This window comes from Grus americana, chromosome 22 (assembly GCF_028858705.1).
Source record: "Grus americana isolate bGruAme1 chromosome 22, bGruAme1.mat, whole genome shotgun sequence".
NCBI lineage: Eukaryota > Metazoa > Chordata > Aves > Gruiformes > Gruidae > Grus > Grus americana.
In genome coordinates, this window is record NC_072873.1 from 2,990,801 (window position 1) to 3,015,420 (window position 24,620).

A 24,620-nucleotide genomic window follows, 5' to 3' on the forward strand; every position below is an offset into this window, starting at 1 on the left:
GTGCTCGGCGCTACCGGGACTACAGCTCCCGGCGTGCCGCGGCGGCGGGGCGGGACGCGCCGAGGTGCCCGCCGGGAGCGCAGCCGGGGCGGCGGGGTGCGCGACGGAGAGAGCCCCGGCCCCGCCGAGCCGAACCGGGCCGAGCCGGGCAAAGCAGCGGTGAGTGCGGACCGGGCGCGGCGGCTCTTCTCCGGCCTCCCCCGGGGGTACGGGGCCGGCCCGGAGCCAGGCGGGCCCAGGCGGGAGGCCTTGCCCCCTCCCCGGAGCAGGCGGCGGCCGAGCCCCGCTCCCGGGCCCGCGGGGAGGCAGGCGGGGGCAGCGGGGGAAGGTGCCTCGCGTGGGGCCGAAAGAAAAACACCCGAAAACCAATAAACAAAAAACCCGCAGCTGCTGAGATGGAGCCAGAAAGCTCTGGGGCGAGGGGATCCCCCACAGTCACGCTGTGCCCGGCCGGGCTGGGGGTCCTGCCCCAGCACCCCGGGGTGCAGGTCGCTCCCCACTCTGTCTGTGTCCAGGTAAGGGGGGGTCCGGGACCCTGAGCACCCACGTGCACCTGGAGAAACCCAACATGCAGCGTTCCCTGCGTGTCAAAACTTTCCCTTTGAATTTAGCAGAAAGACTGAGAAGGAGGCAAAGCCCTGGCTGCTCCTGCTCCCACACGGGATGGCTCACGCTGCTTCTCCTCCTCCCCGGAGCTGCACCACAGCTCTGCAGCCCTGCTTTCTGCTCAGCAGCCGCCCCTCACTGCTCTCCTGTCAGCTCCAGACCCTCCTGGCTTCCCCAGGAGGAACCTGGCAGCTCTGGAGGTGACTCGGGGCTGGACCAGGACACAAAGCAGCACTGTCTTGGTCTAACCTTTCACTCAGCTGCCTTTAAACACAGCCATGTTTGCTAACATCTTCGATGTACTTGATGCTTTGGTTTAAACGCTGATGCTATCTTGCAAAGAAGGGTTTAAAATATTTATTTGCTTGGGAGATGGTGATTGCTGTTGCTGCCAGAGATAGGGATCTTGGCTCCTCAGAGGCTCCTGTGGGATCATAATAGGTTGCATTCTGGGAACACTCCAGAAGATCGACTGAGATAAGCACCTGCAGCCCTCCTGCCTTCCCTCCACCAGCCCAGGTGAAGATCCTGCAAGGGGCTGAGGCAGAAGAGGGTGCTGGGCCAGGGGTGTGATCCTGCAGCCCCCCGGAAGGGCTGTGGGAAGAGCAGCGTCATGTGCACTGACAGGGTCAGAGCACCCCTGAAGGGCAAGGGGACAGGAACACGGTCACACTCCTGTGGGGACAACCACAAAGGTAGGAGAGGACCTGCACCCTGGCTGTCATCAGAGGTTGGGGGTCCTCCAGCTGCTGATGGATGACAACGTGAGCAGGAAACCGCTGGCATCGTTTTGTTTCCCCTCTCCTCAGAAGCAGGGAGATGCTGTCACACCAGATGCTGAGCTGGCAGCCCCAACGCTTGCTCTGAGCCCCAACGCTTGCTCTGAGCCCCAGAACAAGAGTCTTTCCCAACAGAGCTGGACAGGAGCCGGCGGGAAGTTGGGAACAGGACACAAAGGATGGAGCAGAGGAAGGGCTCGGCTCCACCATCACAGCATGCTGTTTGCCTCTGGCCAGTTGTGACTTTTCCCCTCTTTGGATGGACACCATCCAACGTCAGCGCAGTCCCGACCTTCACACTCAAGTCTGGTGAAACATTAAAGCTTTTCTGTCCTAAAAAACCGCTGCATAAGTGGGAAAGCAGAACTTTGCAGCCAGCTGCTCCAGGGGGGAGCTGGAGTTCCTCCCGCTGTTGTGTTTTGCCTTGCTTTTCCTGCAGGTGAAAAAAAAAATCCCTGGTGTAAAAATCAGAAAGCAAACAGGAGATCTGGGATGGGGGTAGGGATTACAGCTTCGAGAGCTCACGCTCCCTCAGCCAGACTTTTGCAACACCGTGCAGAGCTGTGTGCGCAATCTGAAGTGAGCAAAGAGCTTGGGCAAGGGCTGCAGACACCAGTTCAGAACTGGAAAAGATTCGCAGATGAAATATTTTTTAAGGCGGGGAAGGACAGAATTGGAGAAGCACGCAGAATTCTCCTCATTGTAGGACCGAATGCTTGACATCTCCCTATCTCTCTTGCAAGAATGAATTAACCTCTTGTATGTTCTACCATTTCACTTGTCTACTCATTTTTACAAGCAAGGAAACTGAGGCACAGGGAACAGAATTGCTTCATGTACTGCTTCTCAGTTTGGCCCTTTGCCACCCAGCTGCAGGTTCACAGCTGCCCTCATTTGCAGAGGGGACCAAGTAAAAGTTGCTTGTTAGTTTTTGAAAATTACACTCATGGTTGTCCTCAAATGGAAATTGCACTTTGTAACTGCAGAGGCAGGGTGCGCCTCCAGCTGTAGGGCCTGCAGGAAGGGCTGCTAGCTTCTGTAGTCTTTGCATAATGACTTCATTTCAAGAAAAGAGGGTCCTGAAGAGGCCACCTGGTCAACCCCCCCTTCCAAAGAGGAACCTTAGTTTTTTAACTGTTTATGAAACTCAACATTAAAGCCTCCAGCAAGAGCACCCATCACTTTCCCTGGGCAATCCATTCCAACATCAGTCCTCCTGCATTACCGAGGTGCTCCAAGTCTCAGTCGCGCAGCTGACTCCACCGCACGGTTTGTCTCCGTTCTCAGCACAGCTATCTGGTAAACGTTTGAGGACTGTTCCTCATGCCTCTTCCCAGTGTTCTCTAGACTAAACAAACCCATTTCCTTCAGTCTGTCCTTGTAGGTCATGTTTTTCCTACACCTCTGCTCATTCTCACTGCTCTCCCCTGGATTCCCTCCAGCTCCTCCCAGAACTGGACGGTATTCTAGCTGAGGCCTTACCAATATCTAGGAGAATTATTTCCTATGTCTGGCAAAGAGCACTCCTGTTTATGCATTCCACAGGGGTGTTTGCTTTTTTTTTGGTGGTTGTTGCAACAATACGACTTTTGACTCGTCTTGTGCTTCACCACAACCCCTTGATTTCCTTCTGAAAGCCCTAAGGAATTGCAGCAGATTAAGGACAGAGCTGCTCCCCCTGCTAGGACTGAAGTGCTGAACTCCAGCTCCAAGTCCTGCCTTCCAGACCAAGCTTCAGGATTTTCCTCTGGAATACCCAGTAGCTGATATCCTTTGACTCAGGAGATGGGTGACAAGAAGCCAAGCCCTCTACAGACTTGCAAGGCTCTTTTCTGGTGACAAAAATCTTCTCCAGATGTAACCCCCTGCCCGATTGACACCTGGGTAACACAGGCAGGCAAGCATCTGTTCAGCTCACCCTCATCGGAGCTGCCCGCAACACCAAGCAACAGCCACCAGCGCAGTTGAAAGAGGCTCGGAAGTTACAGCAAACATCCCAGGAGCCACAGAGTCAAACGTTTGCTTTGTGTCCTAGTCCCGGGCAGGAACAGGGGAGAGCGCCAACTCCTGAAACAAGCCAGGCCCAGCACTCTGCAAGGGAACTGGGAACAGCTGGCAGCGACACACAGGGTGTAATGTTAGATCTGGCTTGGACTCGCCTCCCGAGACCGAAGACTGTGAGAGCTAGAGACAACAGCAATGCCGTCTTCCAGCTGTGGGAACCAAAGCAGCAAAAACACAAGGCTAGACGTCAGGAAACAGTCCTCGCCGTGGGGTCCTCCATACAAGGAGGGACAGACCGTATTACCTAATGAAATGACATTTCCGTGGGATGCGGACAGAGATGATTTTACACAAGGCCTTCCCTGATGTCAGTGTAAAGTTATTCAGTTTCACAGTGGTTCTAATTTGTGCTGTTTCCTGTAATCCACGGAAAACAGGTAAACCAGAGCTCCCATCTTCCCAGAAAACCTAAAAGCTGACCGATACCTGCTGCTGCTATCAGTGCAGAGTCCAAAAAGCTGCTCCAATACCTGCGCTGTCCATAGGGCACCACTCCAAAGACTTGCTCTCTGAGATGACGCTGTCTTGCTTCCTCATCTTCCTGGTATTGTTTAGAAAAACATCTCTATTCCTCCTACATGGCAGCTGTTCTTTCCAGGTAGGAGAAGAGCCATCTCCTCTGCAGCTCTCGTTACCGAGATATCCTCCCAACGCACTTTTCCTTGCTCTCTCTAACTTTTTATGGTCCTCAAGAAGAATCTCACTCCTTCCCTGCGGGGGAATTTTTTTGTTACTTCTTTTCCACCCCCCCATAAGTCTTAAATTGGAAGGCAAAACACACAAGCCAGACCAGGAGACCAGCAAGTCTCTAGAGCTGTGCAGAACCCTGTTAATTTAGTTGAACTAATTAGGAAATCTGTTGATACAGATCTGCCATGCCTTTACTCTGCAAATACTTGTGTTCTCTTTCTGAGTTTAAGGTATGCTGAACCCATAAACATGCAAGAAGCTTCCATGATTAACACTGTGATGATTTGAAAAGCACTTACAGTATTCATTTTGAGTCTTGTCAGGCAATTGTGGGACTGAACCTTGACATCTTGGTTCCAGAAAAAACATTTCAGCAGATCACAGGTAGTTTCTGTCACAGACAGGCTTCCCACACATTATTCCCAAATCTCAACCACTCCCGGATTTAGCTTCTCCTCAGAAGCGTCAGCTCTACAAATGGCAGTAACGAGGTGCAAAGAAATGAACTGACTTGTGATTTTTATAGCAAACAAGAAATTTCAGGTTTGCTTAACAGCAAGACAGTGCTCAACCGCTGCTGTGCTTACCTGAGTAATAGACGGAGGGCTACCGCGATCCCAGCACTGACCTGAGTCTGCTTTAGTTTCAGGTGTTCCCAACCGACACAAGAGCCAACATGAACGTGGGAACAGCACACAGCGAAGTGAATCCCAACACCCGCGTCATGAACAGCCGGGGCATCTGGTTGTCCTACGTCCTTGGAATTGGCCTGCTGCATGTTGTACTCCTGAGCATCCCCTTCTTCAGCGTCCCTGTGGTTTGGACTCTTACCAACATCATTCACAACATGGTAAGGGAGCAGTGTGGCTGGCTTGGCTTCCCAGGGCACCAAGAGGTAATCTCTCCACACCAGCTGTTCTTTTGAGAGCAATCTAGTAAGATTCTTGTTGAAACAATTCCTTTCTCTGTATTTCCAAAGATGCAGGGTAAGTTACTCAACCTCCACCCCTCAGACTGCACTCTTGCCTCTAGGTCATATATTTAAATCCAGCCTAGGTACTGATGAGACAGCAAACATCTGGTGAGGCTGCTCAGTGGGGACGCTGAATTTGTTTGCCTGCAGGTTGAGTCCCTTTGTCACGCCCCCCCCCCCCCCCTTTAACCGAGGAATAGCTGTGACAAGCCACAGAAGCTGGTGTGGCAGCTTTCACTTCGGCTGATACAATCTGAATTGGCCTCAGAGTTAAAAAAAAAAAGCAAGCAAGATTAAAATGCAAACTTTGTTCTGCTTAAAGTTAAAGATTAGTCCAGGGACAGATTCTCCCCATCTAAGGATCAGGTACCCAAATGAATGGGTGTCAGTGCTAGGGGTGCACAAGTAAGACGCATGTTCCGGGGACGAGGGGTACCTGCCGCTGTGTTTAACTTCACCCCTGTGCCTCCGCCATCCCACTGCGTGAGTCTTGGCACGCTCGGGTCCTACAGCCGAGGAGCAGATCTCTCAGTAGCCATTCGTTCTCAGGCATAGGGGACAAAATACTTCAGAGGTACAGCAATGAATTTTGTATTCTTTATTTTAAATAATATCTCAGGCTGAGAATATTCCAGAGACAAAACCAACACCCTTATTGGGCACCCTCAGGCTCATGTTATTGACATCTCTAGCAGGAAAAAACCCAAACCACCAAACGCATACAAACCCACCAACTAGAGCTGCTGAGGGCTCAGTTCACAAGCTGCCTGCTTTTATTCCAGCTCCTTCCCCTTCTCGGGCAGCTTAAATGATTAGGTCTGGGAACAGAAAGGAGTTTAAAGGCCAGCAGTAGCTATACTTAAAAGACATGATGTAGCTAGACACTTGTTGTTTATCCATGACTTGTGTTCCACTTCAAGAAGTTAACTCGCAATCAGAGCGGTACCAGACCCTTGCTGCCTGCAGCTCTACCAGCACTTTTATAGAAAGCAGTTAGCGTTGCTGTTGCATGGTACAGTGAGTCCACACTAATCTCCTGATTCCAGAGATCTGAGGGCTGTAATCTTGCAACCACCTTCTTGGCTCATGCCCAGGAGCTAAGGAAAGGCCTCCCGTGTAACAGCCAAGCCTGAGCTAGCCCCGGCTAGCGGCCTTCCTCCCGAACTCTCACTGCTTTGTTAGCCACTACGCGTCGCAGCATATTTTCCAGCAGTGACGACATGTCCCTCTAGTGGAACAGCACGCTGGTGCAAGCTCTCGCAACTGCTGTTCTTGCTGAAAGTGAACATTTCTGGGGGCATGGCAAGGGGCGTAGAGAACCCTGTGTGCTTCACCCTGCGTGCTTCACCCTGCGTTTGTACTTACTACAGAGTATGTACATCTTCCTACATACCGTGAAAGGAACTCCTTTTGAGACTCCGGACCAGGGGAAGGCTCGGCTGCTCACGCACTGGGAGCAGATGGACTACGGCGTGCAGTTCACGGCATCGCGGAAGTTCCTGACCATCATGCCCATTGTCCTGTGAGTACTTCGGGTGCTGCCCACGCACCTGCGCCCATCACTGCTTCTGCTGAATGTGTCATCCTGGGAAACAAAATTATGAAGCGCTGTAATTCAGTTTCCCCTCTCTCTCCCTCTGTTCCCTTCCTTTCCAGGTATTTTCTAACCAGCTTTTACACAAAGTATGACCGGATACACTTCATAATCAACACCATCTCCCTTATGAGTGTCCTGATCCCCAAACTGCCTCAGTTTCATGGAGTCCGGATCTTTGGAATCAACAAGTACTGAACTGCGTGGCTGGAGCGAATTGAAGAGGAGCAGGAGAGAGGGTGAAGTTCATTCTCTCTAGTCCTGTTTCTTCACCCCCACGCACACTGGGATGTAATTTCACAGCGGCTGTTTAAATGCAGTATCCAATAGACATATACCGCATGCTGGATCCTCATGCCCAATAAATCTAAACAAGCTCCAGAGTAGAGTTTAGCGCGGAGCAGGATGCATGACATTGGATTTATTTTATTCCAGTGTCATAAATAGATGCAGATAAACTGAAACTTCAAGGTACAATGAGGATGAATTCTGGGGAGATTTTCATCTATCCCAGACATTGAATGATGAGAATAGGGATGAGGGGAAAAGCTTTTAGTGCTGGTACTATTGCTGTGGTAAATGCACTTTAAAATAGATTTCCCTTTCTGAAGCTAGGTGCTTTAAGTGATATGTGGGGGAAATTCAAAGGGATACAGCCAGACTTTCCCAATACTTGATTGTTTCAGGGTTTGAGTTCCATTTTTGGGCAGGGGAGTGGGAGGGGGAAGAGAATGACAGATTTTTATTTTGCAATCTTTTACACCACTGAGAAAGGAAGTTCTTTTACTAGAAACAGTACAGGAAGGAATGACCTGCAATTTGACAAACTTTCAGTTTTCTATGGTACCATTCACATGGTTCAGGGAAAAGGCCAATAGATCCTAAAATCATACTTGTTATTTTCAGCTTATACCAGAATCTGCCTGATTAACTCTGCTCCTCACCCCAAACCACTAATTTTTAAGCACACTGAGTGCTCAGGCAGTACAGCATTTGGATTAAGGACTGAGACACAGGTTATTTTAGCGATTGACAACAAATGCCACTGAGCTACTTGGCACACGGAGACTGGGTGAGCACAGGAGAAACTGAAGATGGATTGGTATAGGGGAGAGATGGATGGCAGCTTGCTATAATCTGTTAGTGACGATAATCGGAATTTTTCTCCTCAGTTCAGCTCCTTGGTCTCTGTGTGTACGTTACTCGGATTTGCCAGTGGACTTAGCTCAGTATCTGACTCAAGGCAAGCGAGTGTTTGATTTCTGGCTTACCTGAAGTCTGTCGCTCAGCTCCCACGCACAAGCGCTGCGGCAGCGTCCCCTGAGCCCTCAGGTGATCGCTGGCAAGGGCGCTGCAGGAGAGCAATACTAACGAGCAGCACCAGCAGCAGACTGAATTGACCAGCAGAAGGATGCAATGGGTCACTGAAGATGATAGATTATTTAGTATAGGAACAAAATTGAGCCTTTCTCCCATAAAATTAGCGCCTAAATAAAGTAGGTTTGCAGGTTTAGATTTCCTGGCTGAGATAGCTTTCTGCTGTTCAAAGCAATCGGTTTTTCTTTTGGGTTGTGTGCCGGATGAAATGTGTTTTTCCTTATGCTTCCCCTGTAAACTCATGAAAGCCTGTATTTTTGTTGTCTTAGCGCTTATATCGTCTCACACTTTTGACAATGGTATAAACATTTTAAATATGCTCATTTTGTTCCTGCATTAGCCAATTCTAGCTTTAGAGGTCATAGTGGATATTGTTGAGTTCTGTTTGATGGTCTGAGCATAGGACATGGATAGGGGAGCTTCAGGTTTGCATATAAGATCTAGTACTACTCCATGCATGATTTTAGGCAAGCTGCTTTACTTCTCTATCTGAAATTTACTATCAGACTGCTGCAGAGAAGGGAAAAATATTTAGTGTACCTCAGAGGGCTGCTGGAATGCATAGAGAATCATTACCTAATATGTTTGAAAAGTGGAAATATTTTAAGTGAAAGGGAAGCTTTCAAGAAGGTGGAAAGAGAATAGAGTCTGGCTGTTCTCCAGCGAGGGAGTTTGACAGATATGCAATTTACTTGATGGCGGGGGTTAAACCTTTTAACCACCATGACTTAAGGACTGCTGCTTTAGTTAAGGTACTATATACCCTAAAGCTAATATACTCTTTAAGCTACTAGACAATGACTTTTGAAAAAAATAAATACTGTTTTCAAAATAGAGATATTTCATCAATCAGCTAAGTACCTTTGAAATGACTAAGAAATCAGTGTCAACGCCTAGAATCCTTACGGAAAGGCTGCTGCCCTCAGAGCGGTGGAGTCTGTCCTTAGCAGGATGGCTGTGTCCGTAATGCAGACTGTATGTTGCTTAACAGATCCGAACATCTGCCTGCAGACACAACTTACATGGCAACGGTAAATCTCCAGAGGAAGGAAAAGTATTTATTTATCTTGGAGCTCTTCTCCATGAAGTACAGCACTTCACACAATTTCCTTGAAGGCCTTGGCATTACAGCAGCTGAGGGTTTGAAGATGTTTGTGCTGTTAACCAACACCTATGGACATCTGATTCTGTTTTGTTAAATTAAAGATCAACTGTAAAACAGAATGGGATTATGAACTTCTCAAAAAGGTAGTTTTTAAAACCTAAAGTCTAAAACTGCTTGTTAGGCAAAGCCTTAATTGTAATAGTAAGCTTTTCTGATTTACCTTATTCACACAAATGATTAAAATAGCCATTAGAGAGATGTGTTACATGGCAAGTGACATTCTTTACCACACAGGGATAGCATTTTTACCACAGAATAACTGAAGTTAACTTGGACTTATACAGTTAATCCAATCAAGGGAAATATAAATGAAAACTGGAGAAATACAGAAAGTAGCGAGAGAGCTGAAGAAAGATTTCATGTTAATAGCGTGGTGTGTGAAGTATCACATAAAATTAATAATTACTTGAATAATTATAGATCTGATAGCATCTTCCTTAAGATCCATCTTAAGGGTAGGTATCAGAATAAATCAAAAATAGAAAAGAAACCATAAGTTAATTAAACCACAGTTGCAGTTGCTAATTGTTAGGTGTACCTGAGGTAGTTTTAAGTGAAAGTTGTGGGTACTGCCGGTTGAGCCATCCTTGTACACCAGCTGCATGGCTCCTTCCTGTTGTTCTCACAGGGGCGAGCAGTACCCAACTAAGTTTCCAGTTAGAACTACACCACTGCAGTGGTGTGGAAGTAACCGACAGTTCTGGGTCTCCTGGAACTCTGTACTGAACCCACTTCTAGTTTATTTCTGTTTGTTAAATTCACAAAGAAGTGAGTTCAGAACTGGAAGGCTAATCTTGCACGCAAACAAGTTAGAGAGCATAGCCAAAACACTAACACTCTCATGGGATAACTGATTTCTGAGAAAAGGGAGACTGGGCAGGATGAGGGATTTTCAGATGTGTACTTGCAGCTAGCGTAGCAGTGATCCAAGAGTGAAGCTTACCTTTTGTGTGGAGAACCAGGATGTGAGCGCAAAGACTGTCCATTCATTCTTTTAGACTGTAGAATCTTCTCCAAGTACCTGCGTGAAGGAGATAATTGATTGTTACTGATTTTTACATGGTATTTTGATCACATCACACTTGACAGATTTTTCCTCTCCAATTTGTACTGGCTTCCTGTAGTGACTAGGGGGAATGGCTTGTCCTGTGACTGAGAAACAATTACTGGATAAGTAGGTACTTAAAATGCTTTTCTTTTTTCTTCTGCCATGAGCAGGGAAGGAGAAAAGCTTTTGAAAACCACCACTTGAACCGTTCACAGGCACTGGCAGAAGCCAAGCTGCTCCTCTGCCCCATCTTGTCCTGGGCAAAGCCTCTTCTAAGCCACTGTCAAGACCACACATGTATTCACACAGTATGGCAGTCACTGCACCTCCACAGTCAGACAACAATCAAGTACTAACAGCCTGATGCTTCTCAATTAGGGATCCTGTCTGGCAATTAGTTTAACATAGCTAACAGAATGTCACACAGTCCAACCCTTTGCAGGAAAAAGCCTTTAAAAAAACAACAAAAAAACCCCAAAAAACAAAAAGAGATATCTGGGGCTATTTAATTCCCAAGTACTTTTTTTTTTTAATCATTGTTTAATTTTGTTTGTTTTAATAGAAGCATGGTACTGGCCCTTGGAAAGCGGACAGCAGCTGGTTACCATTGTTAACACATTAATATTTCTCATTGTGACTTAAGTTGCTTTATCATTGCCTATAATATCTTTTAAGCATGCAAGTGTTTGTGTATACGTATCCTCCTTGGATCAGTTTAAGTGAGCTAAATTAGTTGGGGTTTTTTTAATGGAACATTCTGACATTGTACAAAGTTTTAGGGTTTTTTTCCAGTAGCCCTTCTTTTTGCTGTGTATACAGAAGTCTCATGTAGAGAACTTTCTAAAATAAAGTGTGAATATTTTTATTACTCCTTTGTACAGTATTCTAAGAGAAACTAATAAAGTAAGTATTCATGTAAAAACTTGGGTTTGAGTCCTTGAATTTTCACATGGACAGGTTTTGCTTTTAAACAAGTACGGCAAATGAATACTACATGGCAATTCCAAGCCCACCAAATGACGGAGTGCAGTAAAGCAGAGCTCGCAGCCCACAATAAAAGCGCCTCCAGAAACAGAATATTGCCCCCTTGTCTATACCACACCTAGTTAGCTCTCTCACAGGTTTAGTGAAATCCTAACCCAGAACACACTGTTCCTCATCCTAACAGATCAGAAGTATAAGTGAAAACCAGAACCCTGCTAGAAATTAAATTTTAGAGGAATCATACACCTGTAGGACAAGTTATCCACAGCCACTGTAACAAATCACAACAACGGCTTGGGTCAATGACAGAGGAAGAATTACGCAAGCAGCAGGCATTTGGCAGATTCTGTTAGACATAAGGAAGTAAGGCACGGGAAGAAATATTTCCCCAGCCCTGCTGCTTTAAAGAGGCCATATCACTTCAGAAGCACAGCACACTGCTCTGCACATCACCCATCGGCAGATGAGAAGCCATTCGCTCCACAAACAGGCAAGTACATTTTTAAGAGCTTTTGGTAAGAAGCAAACTCTCTGCTAAGTGTTCTTGTGTAGTTTTTGTATCTTTTTGAAGCCTCCCAAGGGAATGAGTCCTGCAGATACTACTAAAATTAAAAATGACTCCACTTTAAGTACACAAGTTTATTTCCCCTGCCCAGCTCCACCACATACAACACACCATTTTTTGTGATGTGACAGTCTTTCTACTTTCTGGAAGAATCGGACTAAGTCAGTCTCTTTTTTCAGACTCCCGCGGGACATTAGAGAGAAGGAAGATATCCCCCCCACACCCCTCATCTGAACTGTAAACAGGGATCAGCATCTCTTCTCTAACAAGACTTGATAAAGTAGGGTGCCGAAGAGGGAAGACACCTGCACGCTTTTCTTCTCAGTAAGTACAGGAAGTTTTTTCATTTGCAAATGGAAGTTATTCTTCATCACATCTCACACACACCAAGTGAAGCAAGAAGCAAAACTGAAACTTTCAAGTAAAAGCACATTGCAAGAGGTGATTTTGTTTCTGCCTCTCAAACACCCAGCTCTCCCCTGCAGGGGACACAGGCAGAGCACTAGGGCATACCCAAATAGCTGTGCTGGGATGATTTTTTTATATTTTGGGGGAGATTTGCCATAGAACAAGCTCTTCTACTTCCTCCTTCAACCCAGCATTCATCCCTCAGCACTTTCATTTCCTTGCAGTAAGACTTTTACGAAACCATTTTTCTAATGTTCTATTTCGAAACAATGCTAAACCATTGCTATCTGCTAGGCAACAAGATGCAAGCGGAAAATGCCAAAGCAGTAAGAACCAGCAACGAATTGCTCAAGCTTTTCTCTTTTTAAACTTACATCAGAGCAACCCATTAAAGATTAAAGCATTTAGGACCACGATAGGTCTTAGGTTAAGGAGAAATGCCTAGTTTAGTAATGATAATTATGGTATATGCAACAAAATATCTTAATTGAAGGAACAGTAATGGACTCCAACGCTGAAGATCAGTACCCTCAGAAACTGCTAGGTGTGTTCTCAGTCTGCACGATGTCCGGGAGTTATACAGGAAAGGGGGATGAGTCTAAACACACTTCATTAGTGAGCTACAGCTTGTACTTTGACCTTTTCAAATGCTTCCCAACACGCAATCCTGTGAAAGGTGTGTCCTTGTACTGGTATAGGATTTTTTTGGCTATCATTTTTTAAAAGTTCTTAGTAATTAAAAGTAACAGATATTTTGTTACAGCCTTCTGCTTGTATTTCAAGTCATTTTGCTTAACTTGTCTTGTCTCTTCCCTAAGGCACAAATACACTTCACTTTGGTTCAAAAATTCAGCCAGCCACAGCAGAATGTTTAAAAAAGTCACCAAATCCATAGTAAAGCAAATGGACCCAAAAGGAGACCTGGTCCCAGTTTACAGCATCTTAGACCATGAACATTTCAGACCTCTCTGCCTAGTGAAAAGAAAAAGAAAAGCCATGTTCCGACCATCTCCCTGCTACAAACGGACTGGGTACAGACTCGACGACGTGCTGCTGCCTGGGGAAGACGATGAAAGTACAGGTAAACCCCACATTTACCAATTTTAAGTTTATGGTTTCCATAGACAAACTACTTGGATTATTTGTGCCTGAACTCTACCACATTTCATCTTTCTTGTGTGCACAACAGTTATAATATTGAGTCTGTAATCATGCTTAAGCTAATGCATCAAATTATTTCAGAGTCCCTCTCTCCCACTGGAGGTGGTCAAGTTTCAAGGCAATTTACACTCAAAAAAACCATCAGTGACAGAGTTGATGGGAATCTAAGCCTTTGTGGCGGCTGTGCAACCATAGACGTGAGAGGAGCTGCCTCAGTTTCCAAAGTGTGGTCCATTAAGCTGGAGAAGAACAACATACCAATATTAAAACTTGAGGCACTGAAAAAAGAAAGGTAAGGCAGACACAAAGGGAGAACGCACCCTCCAGTTGTCATCCTCCTCTACCCCACGCCAGGTCACACTATGTTTTTTCAACAGCCAAAAACCAAGATTAAGACCCGAGAGCATGCATTCTCCCTAACTATGCATAATTCTGGAGGACAGGAAAGAGAGGCAATAAAGATTCCTTACACAGCTTTGTAATGCTTATAGGTTTCTTTGTAATTCAGAAAGCAGGAACACCTCAACATGGAGTCAAGCCATCTTCTCTCAGGGTTTGGACCTGGAGAGGAGTGCACAGATCAGGACAGATCACCTGCCAGGCCTCGCTGCCCTGGTCCCCCTCAGACATAGAAGGGGAATGTGCTGAGGACAGCGAGAATTGCAGCCTGTTTTCTGCCACCTTTTCCCCCCAAGGAGCCCCTGAAATTGTGGTATTTCCATGTACTCGTGTGACATAAGCAGCATAGGGCTTCTGGCTCTGAGAAGACTACAGTACTTTTGTCATAACTCACAGAAAGAACAGCCAGGATATCATACCCCTTTTTCTCTTTCAGAAAATTGAACATGGATCATGCCTTCATTCAACAGCTAAAGAAAACACAACAAAATTTATACGTGGTTCAAGAAACAGTAGAAACCTTGGAGGAGGCCACCTATGAGGAATCCACCGAGGCAGACGTGGGCTTCAAGACCCAGTTTTATGCCAAGCTTCGTGCAAAGGTTTGATTTCTCTTCAGCCTCAGGACTCAGTCCTTCCTGAACATCTGCATGCCATCCAGAACTAGTAACAGATTATTTTTTTCTTCTCCGACCAGGGCACCAGAGAGAACAAACAAGGCATAATTATACCCAAAGGCTGCACCCTGGCATTCAGGGCAATCCAGCTGGACATTAGTGATGGATCATGGGGTAAGTAACTTTCAGAAACTACCAACTCCTCCATTCAGGAAGCAACGCAGAAGAGGAAAAACATTCTTCTGAAGTATCATTCGGCCTCATGGCAACCCTTAGCTCATTTGCAAGGCCATGAACACACACAATATGAGTGACAAATCACCTGGAAAAAGTGTACGCAGTACGTAAGAGCTACTTGGGAAAGAGATGCAGCTTTGGGGGGGTGTAAGGAAATAAAAGAGGGACACCAGAAGTCCCAGCTTCAAATTTCAGGAACTGCAGAGCTCCTGTTGAAAAACAACAGAGAGGGTAGAGGTTTGTTTTTCTTTTCCTACTCAGAAGGAGAGAGCCAGGGAGGAAACAGCCTTCAGTGGGAAGGCTGGCATAAGAGATGCTTATGCTAGATAGGTAAAGGAAGGACTGAGATCCACAAAACCTGCTCCAGGATTTTAGAGACTGCATTTGGCTTGCTTCCCCTATGCCCTGTGCTTCCCACATCTACATGGCCTTGTTGAGTCTAAGTTGTCATTTTAATTTACCTGTATTTTAACACACACATTGGCCAGTACAGACCCTAACATAAGGCACACAACGGTAGGGAATGAGGCCCAGGAATAACAAGTTTTAAATAAACAGGCAGAAGACAAGATGCACTGGAGAAGAGTACAAACACCAGTCTGACCTACAACTAGCACATGAGATTTCAGGACTGGGATACCAGCGTCTTCAGACTTAAACAACAACAACTCTGGTTAAAAAAAAAAAAAAAAAAAAGAAAAACACTTCAAGCTGGATAGATTTTAAGTCAGCAATGTCTTTTTTATCCTGTTGCAGAACTTAACTATTTCCCAGAAGAGAAGATATTCTCGTTTGCATCTGATGGTAAGCAACATATTGTGCTTCTTCCACTTGCACTATTTTTACCCCCTTTGGGTAAGATGGAATCTCCCAGAATAAACACAAACCACCAAAAACGATGTGTTACTGTAGATTACTGCCTATTATCTGAGATGTGACAACTGTCCAACTCAAAATCACATAATGCTTTTGAAAATATTCATGGAAATGTTTCAAATTCTAAGTTTAAGGGTGCCAGGGAACTTCTGGTGGGATTGCCTGGTTTACAAGTGACATATTTGGACTCCTTCTGGTTTTCAGGTTTATCACAAGGAAAAATAGGAGCACTGCAGGTAGAAGTTATAGAGAACTGTCAAATTGTCTCCAAATTGTCTTCCAATCTGCGCATCATATTTTTAAAAGCCATCAAAGCTGTGATGAGAGACAGAAACCTCTTTGAAGAGCTGAACCACAAAGTAAGCAAAGTTCTTCTTACTGCCAGGATTTATAAATCCAGAGACATCCATGATCATACCCTCTTGCCCCAGAAGTCACCTCTCCTGTGCCACTACTATCAATCCAAAAATCCTTCACCCAGCACATCTGTCTGCTCTCCATCACCACCACACAGAGAAAAAAGTGCTCGGGACAGAGCCAACTGCTGAAACATGTCCTGAATATAGCCTAGCAGATTTACCTGAAGGTATCAAACCATTTACATTTCTTACTCCATCTTTAGTTGGAGCCAGTGTGAATGCTAAAGCCTCAACTGCAGCCTCACCAATAGCTTAAGGAGGGGAGACACATATTACATGACTGTTCACACGCTCCTGTCGTTAGACTGAAGGGACTAGCAGCAGCCTCTTCTCTTTAAATCCTGATGTTTCTTTTCCTTATCTCCCTAGATGGAAGCAGTTCTTGATGAAACTGGTAGTTCTGAGCTGAAAACAGAAAGCCCGGACTTAAAAGACCTGTTGAGCAGCTTACAGTATTCTTCAAGACATCATCTCCTTCAGCTGACAGGAGCTATTACCTACACTCTTGATGCATTAGACGGTAAGGCTCTCTGGCCATTTAAATAGAGAAATCCAGTAGCACCAGAATATATTCCTACCAACAAGACTAGCAGCATATAGAAAACTTACAGAGCGTGAGAGACTCGCAGAGGATTTACATAAATCAATTAAGAAATTGATTGTGGGAACGATTGACCTAATGGGCATGCCCTGCAAAACAGTTGCTGGTCACCCTTCACATCTCGCCAGTTGTCTCTGGAACATCGGTGGTGGGGTTTTGGTACAAATCTTGTTTAATTCTGCAGAGCTAACAGAGGATCAGCTGCTGATATTGCTAGAGTCCTTGGAAGAGGAGATTGTGTCCCAACAACTTAAGCTGGTGAGAGAACATATATCACATTTGGCTCAAAATGAAGGGGCGGGGGGCTGTTATTTTAAGTAAAGCAACATTTAGATGGTGATATAGGTAGCAGTATCACGACTTAAGGTAACACTGGGAAGAAGGGAAGGAATAATTGCTTCAAACTTGGCAGGGATCAAAATACTCACTTTGAGAGAAATCACCCCAAGACCTGAAGACCTAAGACTTCTAACAACTGTTTTGCTGATAATAAACATTATATTGGACACAGCTGACTACCATTTTGCTTGAAAGGGTAGTCAGAATTTTCTGGCTTCTTTAGCTGCACATTTAAAAAAAGAGCCACAAAAACACACTACAATTTTGATCTCTTAAACATAACTAATTCACAGGAAACTGAATACATGAGCATGATAGTCTTTTCAGGGTGAAAAGCCCCGTACATAACTGTGGATTATTTAGTGTGCCTGTAAATGGTAAAGCACCTCACGAGTTAAAGTGATCATTTACTTACTTAATGACTTTCACAGATGGGAGCATTAAAATACCATTTTGCTTTTTTTTTTTTTTGTGCTGTTGCAAAGGTTGAGAGCATCTTGGAACACAACATAGAACACAGGAAGGGGTGTTTCAGCCTGGATGCCAGCTTGCTCTCCTTCTCACGAGAGGAGGAACAACAATTAACCATTGCAATGGTTGAAATGAGTGGAGTGAAGCTCCAGAAAGACGGATCTGCTGTCCATACAGAAGAAGCCTTCCCGGCCATAGCAGCCCTGTATGTGTCTCTGTACGTCCTCAATCTTTTGAGTGACTCAGACTAGGTTACAGGTGTGTCCCCCATGAGGGGTGATTTACTTGTTAACATATCAGGAAGTCTCTTACTGCAAGCCAGTTTCTCTCTCCAAACTTCACCCCTACACAGATGAGGTATTCCTTATTAATGCTCAGTACTGCATTGAGGTGAGTAGAAAAAGCAAACTTAAGGCAAGAAAACTCCTTATAGAAGCCACAAGCTGGATACCAAAATTGATTTTTCCTTCCCCTGTATGAATGCAAAGTGCCAACTGAAAAATCCACTAGCCCAAATAATTACAAGCCTGCCAGCTGCACTTTATGTGATCCTGGTTTTTTTAAAAAAATGCTAGCACACAGCTGCTCATATGATCAATAAGGCACAAAGGGATAAATCAGCAATAATTCACTTACCCTGGTCGCACCCATGACTCAGGTGTGGCTCAGTAAGCTGTGAAGTGTTAGAAAGCTGTGGGATCTGAGCATTTTAACAATACACACCCGGTAAAACAGCACCTCCATCAAACACCCCACCAGCAGCAGTAAGGAATAAATTACAACATTTTAGAACAATGTTAAGAATACTTTGGTTACTGCTTTATCAATAAAGGGAATAACTTCTTACTGAACAGCTCAAGATTCTTAAGAGTGACTTTTTAATCTGCAGGTACTTTCAGTCACCTGGCAGTGCTGCCTGCCCGGAGGCCCAGCTCCACACGGCCTTGATGCCTGGGAGGGTCCCTCAGGCTGCTGAGGGAAGTGGGTGCCCTCAGCAAGGGGCGGTGCTGCTTACCTGGGTGGTCATCAATGGTTCCAGGGGCAATGCCAACACAAGGGGAGCCCAACCCTGAGCCCTTCAAAGGCGTGCGGGGGAAACGGCAGCCGCTGCCCGGAGACAGGCCACAGCCGAGCCCGGGCAGCACCATGGGCCTCGCACCTCAGCGCGGCAGACGAGGAGCGTCCGCGCATGCGCCGAACAACAGGCGGGAACAGCCGAGCACCTTCCGGAAATACCCGAGCACCTTCCGGAAATACCCGAGCACCTGTCGGAAACACCCGAGCGGGTGAGGCGGAAGAAGCCGAACGGTGTCCGTGCTCGGTGCTCAACCGAGAGGGTCTGGCAGTAAGGCTGGTGCTGCTGGTCGGGCCTGGCGACTCCCGGCGTGCCCCGCGGTTGTTGCAGTGTCACGGCCGGCCCGGCGCGCCCGGCCATGAAGCAGGAGGGCGTGTCCCGCCGCCGCGGCGACAAGGCCAAGGCCCCCCCCGACGGGCCGCCGCCCGCCCCTCCCGACGTAGAGATGCAGGAGGAGGCAACGGCGGCCGAAACGGCCGGGGAGCGGCAACCGCAGCGAGAGCTTGACGCTATCACGTTGGAGGGTGAGGGGGGGGGGGGGGGGGGGGAGCCCCGGGCTGAGGGGAACGGGGTGGGGGTGGGGGGGTCACCGGAGAGGGGACCTTGGGGGGGGGAGGTAGCTGAGAGGGGTCCCTGTAATGGGGATCCGCGGTGTGGGCGTTGGTTGGGGGCTCACGGGGGAGAGAGGGACCGGGGCCGGCTCGGGGGGGGGGGGGGGGCTTGTAGAGGAGGGAATAGCGTGGGGGTGCTGCGGGGGAAGGAAGGTGGGGGGGTGTACGCGGGGGAGAGGCGCTGTGAGGCGTGTTGGAGGAGGGGAACGAGGGGCTCACAGTGGGGAAAAGGAGCTGGAGGGCTGTGAGGGAAAGGGAGGCGGGAGGCGTGGTTTTGGGGAACCCCTGGGGGGGTCCCTGTGAGGACAGGCTGTGAGGGGCAGGTGAGGGCAAGGGGAGGCACAGAGATGCTGCGGTGGGACCCCACGGTGCTGCAGAGGGCGGCTGGAGCCCACAGGGGGAACGTGCAGGAAGGGACCTCTGGAGGGGTCTTCTCCAGCCACGGGGTCAGGTCAGGTCACGCAGGACACTGAGGCCACACAGCCCCAGTCCCACGAGCAGGCAGAGGGACCCAACAGCAGGACGGGACACCTTGTACCTGGAGGGATCCCAGCACCAGCTTCACTCCGGTGTGTCCTTCGGCAGAGCCCTCGGGCTGACGGCACGTCCCTTGTGCTCCCGCAGATATCAAAGAGCACGTGAAGCAGCTGGAGAAGGCCGTGTCGGGGAAGGAGCCGCGCTACGTCCTGCGTGCCCTGCGGGCTTTGCCCTCCACCTCCCGCCGACTCAACTCCAACGTGCTTCACAAAGCCATCAATGGCTTCTTCACCTCCAACAGCACCATGCGGGAATTCCTCCTCGGCTTCCTGGAGGAGGTACGGCAACAGGGGATGGGGAGAGGCAACCGCCTGCAGAGGGGACACCTTTCCCACACCGAGGAGCCTCTGGAGTGCCGCTGTGCGGGGTGGGAGGGCACCAGGAACAGCAAGAGCTTGGGGATGCTTGGGACAGGCAGCCTGGCTGCTCGGGAGCTCCTGTGAGATGAGATGGGTCGCTGCAGCTCTTGGGATGGGACTGTAGCGCTGTGTCTCTCTCCCCCCAGTCCATGGACACGGAAGCAGAGCTGCAGTTTCGCCCGCGGACAGGGAAGGCGGCCTCGGCCCCTCTCTTGCCAGAAGTGGAGACCTACCTCCAACTGCTGCTCGTCATCTACCTGATGAACAGCAAGCGATACCCAGAGGTGAGATTTCCTGAGCCACCGGCTCTGAAGCCGAGCTCTTCATGTGGTGCTCCTGCACCGGGCAGGGTCTGGAGAGCCTTGGGGACCTGCCTGTCTGTGGGCTCACACTTTCTGCTTTGTTTCAGCTGTATTTGGAGGCTCGGCCCCGCAGCTCTGGGCCCAGGGCAGCCCTGGCAGTCTCTCTGCTCTTCCCAGGCTGCGGTTCCTCTGCTCTGACCTCTGTTCCCCTCCTGCAGGCTCAGAAAGTGTCTGATGACCTGATGCAGAAGATCAGTTCCCAAAACCGCCGGGCCCTTGACCTGGTGGTGGCAAAATGTTATTATTACCACTCCCGCATCTATGAATTCCTGAATAAACTCGACGTGGTCAGGAGGTAGGGCAGGTCCTGGGCGTGAGCTCTCCCTCAGCTCGATCCCGCACACCCCGGTGAGCCGGGCATTTTCTTTCCTCCTCCCTGACGTGTTCTCTCCCTTTCCGGCAGCTTCCTGCATGCCCGGCTACGGACGGCCACGCTGCGCCACGATGCAGATGGGCAGGCCACCCTCCTGAACCTGCTCCTGAGGAACTATCTCCACTACAACCTCTATGACCAAGCAGAAAAGCTCGTCTCCAAGTCCGTGTTTCCCGAGCAGGCCAACAACAACGAGTGGGCTCGGTACCTCTATTACACAGGTGAGACGCAGAGGGTCCTGCACGGTGCCAGCAGCTCGGGCTGCACCCGAGATTGAGGGCTCTGGTTTTCCAGAAAATCTGTTTGAGGATTTGATGGGTCCGGTTGGATTCGCTCGGTGGCTTTTCCAAATGCCTTCTGCCCCATGTGAACGCAGGGCGCATCAAGGCCATCCAGCTGGAGTACTCGGAGGCGCGGAGGACCATGACGAACGCCCTGCGGAAAGCGCCGCAGCACACGGCTGTTGGCTTCAAGCAGACGGTGAGCGGGGATGGGAAGTTTTTGGGGTTCAGTACCTCCCGGTTCCCCAGGAAGGGACCCGTGGCGACTTGCAATCTCTTTTCTGCTTAAGGTGCACAAGTTGCTCATCGTGGTGGAGCTGCTGCTTGGGGAGATCCCGGACAGGCTCCAATTCAGACAACCCTCCCTCAAGCGCTCGCTCATGCCGTACTTCCTCCTGACTCAGGGTACGACAAGCCGCTCCTGCTCGCGCTTGGTCACTCTCTGGTGTCGTGGCATGACATCCCGTGCTTTGAGGGAGCGGGAAGCCCTGGAGGGGGGAGCAGCGGAGGTTTCTCTCCTCTGCCCTCAGTGGGAGCCAGCTCTCCTCGCTTCCCCCACGGCGCCCTGGCCCTCGCTCCTTCCCCGTTAACACGTCCTCTCCTCCAGCCGTCAGGACCGGGAACCTGGCCAAGTTCAACCAAGTCCTTGATCAATTTGGGGACAAGTTCCAGGCCGACGGCACCTACACCCTCATCATTCGTCTGAGGCACAACGTCATCAAGACGGGTAGGAGACTGATGCTGTGGTGGTCGGGTGGTGGCCGGTGCCCTGGGCTCGGTGGCCACCAGGGCTGCCCGGTCTGGGGAGGCTCCACTCTCGTTCCCGCCCCGCAGGCGTCCGTATGATCAGCCTCTCCTACTCTCGCATCTCCCTGGCCGATATTGCCCAGAAGCTGCAGCTGGACAGTCCGGAGGACGCGGAGTTCATTGTCGCCAAGGTAGCTGCCTACCAAATGCCGTCCCTCTGGGCCCCGGGCCGCCTGCAGCCCCCGTTTCTCACAGCCGGCCTCGCTCTCCTGCCAGGCCGCCCCTGCCCCGTCCCTGCAGCTCTCCCTTCCCTGGGGCGGTTGCTGGTTTTAGGTTGAGGCCCCTCCCAGGGCTGCTGGGGACGCTCAGGGCACCAAGTCCCTTCTCCATGCTCTGTGTCCTGAGCCCACCGCTCCTGTCACAGCAGCCAGCTCCTCCCTTCACCCTAAACTGCTGCCTCAGCCCTCGGAGGAGACAGCGGGTGCCCTGACCGCGTGCCCTCCGGCTTGCAGGCCATTCGGGACGGCGTGATCGAGGCCAGCATTAACCACGAGAAGGGCTACGTCCAGTCAAAGGAAATGATCGACATCTACTCCACCCGAGAGCCCCAGCTGGCGTTTCACCAGCGCATCTCTTTCTGCCTCGACATCCACAACATGTCCGTCAAGGTGAGCGCGGCAGGGCCCCGGGCGAGGGGACGCAGGGCAGGGTTGAAGCGTTTCTCAGCTCAGAGTTTCTCCTCTCCTTTTTTTTTTTTTTTTTTTTTTCTTCCAGGCCATGAGGTTCCCACCCAAATCTTACAACAAGGACTTGGAATCCGCAGAGGTGAGATCTCATCCGGGTCTCTGCTGCCAGAAACCGCTCCGTGCCGCAGCCCAGCAGCCACGGGAAGGATGCGGCTCCTGTCCCCGAGCTGCCACCAACCTCTGCCTTTGCCTTCCAGGAGCGCCGGGAGCGCGAGCAGCAGGACCTGGAGTTCGCAAAGGAGATGGCAGAGGACGATGATGACGGTTTTCCGTGACCCTCTGGCCTGGCTGTATTTTTTTATTTGTCCCTAGGGAAGATGCTGTCTGAGCGGAGCTCCCACACTCGGCCCCGGTCCCCTGTCTGCCTTTCTTTTATAAATATCTGCATGTCCGTACTGTGGGAGGGGGACACGGGGGTTCCCTGGGCCCGCAGCCACAGGCCCTGCTCTCCCACCCCTCTGCCACCCACGGTAGGACCCCCTTCCCCAATAAACAAACATTCTTTTAAGGTTGCTTGTGGTCAAGGTCGTCGCTGAGCCCAGCGGAGGTGCAGACGAGCCCATGAATTGGGAGCTCCCGAGGAAGCAGGGCCAGGGCAGGCGGGGGGGTGGCAGGAGCACGGCTCTGCAGGGACCGTGGGTGCCCCTAGCTCTCGCAACAATAATGGGGTCAAACTTTGTTAAGCTTCAATTATGACTTTTAAAATAAAAGTTGGAAAAACACCAGCGTAGCCTGCTCCTGCCGTCGGTTTGTTGTGACTGTTAGCTGCTCCCCTCCCTGGCACTGGGGCCGGCTCTGGCCCAGACCCCTCCAGGGCTGGAGCTGACCCCCAGCAGGGCTGGGACTGGCCCCAGCAGCTCAGGGACAGGGTGCTGGGGGCTCGGGGTGCTGGGGACTCTGGGACCAGTGGAGCTGGGGGGCACCTGGGGCTTGGAAGCGGCTACAGGGCCAGACACTGTCTGCTCCAGCCCGGGATCCTGCTTCCCAAAAGCTGCTTTGTTCCGTGGCCGCAGACAGAGGCTGGAGCAGGATTACTGGGGGCTGCGCAGCCCCTCACCCTGCTGGGAAATGCACAGGGGTCAGGCTGGTTCTTCCTCGTGCCCCCCAACCCCACAGACACTGGCCTCGGGGAGTGATGGGGACACGCAGCCCCCTTGGCTGGGTCCCACCAGCATCTGGGACCAGCTGGGCTCATCCTCTGGGGAAATCTGGGAATCTCCCGGCGCACCCATGATGGGCTGGTGGCCAAGGGTCAAGCGTGGGGCTGCCCCATGGTGCTGGACGCAGCCTGTCTCTGCTCTGGGCCCACCCCTGGGGTCCCTGGGCCAGACCCCGGCAGCCAGGGCGAAGCAGTGAAGGCGAGAGCCTGGCCATGCCGGGGGGTGCCGGATCCAGCACAGGGGGGACACAGTGACACCCTGGGAGCGCTCGTGTTTGCAGGTGCCAGGAAGGGGCCCAGGGTGCCCGGGTCAGATCCTGTGGACAGGAAGAGCAGCCACGAGGTAGAACCGCAGCGGGGTAGGGGCCCAGGACAATCCCCAGTGCCAGCCCCAGGGTGCGGTTGTGCCAGGCCAGCTCCGCCACCCGCGCCCCAACACCCACAGGGTTTCGGGTCCGGCCACCACTTCCTTCCTTGGAAAGCTGACGGGGGCTTTGGGCCCCATCAGGCGCTGATTCATGTCCCAACCCCCCCACATACTCCAATTCCTGAAAGCACCAACCTGCTGAGATGGCAGCTCCTCTCTGGGGAATAGGGTGAGCCCCCAGGCGCTTGGACACGCCACACTAAGCCCTCGATGGCCACCCACTCTGGAAGGATCCTGGCTTCCCCTGGCTCCGGGGAGGGCAAAGGCAGCACTGGAGGGGAGTTTCTCCCAGGAAATCCCATGAACAGGATCTGCTGCTGAGGTCCTTTCATGCAGCCTGAGGGAAGGATGCTTAGTGCTGCCAGGTCTTGGGGAGGGAAGTCATCATTAGGTTTCAGAGTTAACACCTGTCTGGTGCTAGGCAAGGCCCTGGGAGGAGCTCATGGACTGACTGCAGCTGCCGGGGGTTCCTTTCCCCAGCTGGAGGCGGGAGCAGCTCCCAGAGCTTGGGGCTGGCTGTACCCCATGGGCTGTACCCCGCCAGGTGTGCAGCCCGTCCTGGTGCACACT

General features: G+C 50.1%; 3 protein-coding genes across 7 annotated transcripts; all 3 read left to right on the plus strand.

The window, feature by feature from the left end:
* Positions 1-11,218, plus strand: ORMDL3 (ORMDL sphingolipid biosynthesis regulator 3). Of its 4 annotated transcripts, none has more exons than XM_054801587.1 (5): positions 63-159; positions 388-515; positions 4,783-4,989; positions 6,483-6,634; positions 6,769-11,218. In XM_054801587.1, the coding sequence occupies exons 2-5, from the start codon at positions 396-398 to the stop codon at positions 6,902-6,904; spliced, it is 615 nt and encodes a 204-aa protein (XP_054657562.1). In that variant the 5' UTR covers positions 63-159; positions 388-395; the 3' UTR covers positions 6,905-11,218. The 4 variants fall into 4 exon arrangements, with proteins under 4 accessions (XP_054657566.1, XP_054657563.1, XP_054657562.1 ...); XM_054801590.1 differs by lacking the exon at positions 63-159 and adding an exon at positions 612-1,125 and having other exon boundaries at positions 387-515; XM_054801591.1 differs by lacking the exon at positions 388-515 and having other exon boundaries at positions 1-159.
* An 809-nt stretch (positions 11,219-12,027) lies between these two features.
* Positions 12,028-18,211, plus strand: GSDMA (gasdermin A). 2 transcript variants are annotated; one of them, XM_054801601.1, is made up of 10 exons: positions 12,028-12,169; positions 13,072-13,334; positions 13,496-13,706; positions 14,250-14,415; positions 14,511-14,604; positions 15,424-15,471; positions 15,748-15,902; positions 16,332-16,482; positions 16,748-16,821; positions 17,388-18,211. In XM_054801601.1, exons 2-10 carry the CDS (start codon positions 13,121-13,123, stop codon positions 17,622-17,624), a joined length of 1,350 nt encoding a protein of 449 aa, XP_054657576.1. In that variant the 5' UTR covers positions 12,028-12,169; positions 13,072-13,120; the 3' UTR covers positions 17,625-18,211. The 2 variants fall into 2 exon arrangements, with proteins under 2 accessions (XP_054657576.1, XP_054657575.1); XM_054801600.1 differs by lacking the exon at positions 12,028-12,169 and adding an exon at positions 12,840-12,929.
* A 501-nt stretch (positions 18,212-18,712) lies between these two features.
* PSMD3 (proteasome 26S subunit, non-ATPase 3) lies at positions 18,713-23,189 on the plus strand. Its single transcript, XM_054801798.1, has 12 exons — positions 18,713-18,972; positions 19,684-19,874; positions 20,102-20,239; positions 20,476-20,612; positions 20,721-20,911; positions 21,067-21,170; positions 21,262-21,376; positions 21,579-21,698; positions 21,806-21,909; positions 22,231-22,386; positions 22,493-22,543; positions 22,662-23,189. Exons 1-12 carry the CDS (start codon positions 18,807-18,809, stop codon positions 22,737-22,739), a joined length of 1,551 nt encoding a protein of 516 aa, XP_054657773.1. The 5' UTR covers positions 18,713-18,806; the 3' UTR covers positions 22,740-23,189.
* The last annotated feature ends 1,431 nt before the right edge of the window (positions 23,190-24,620 follow it).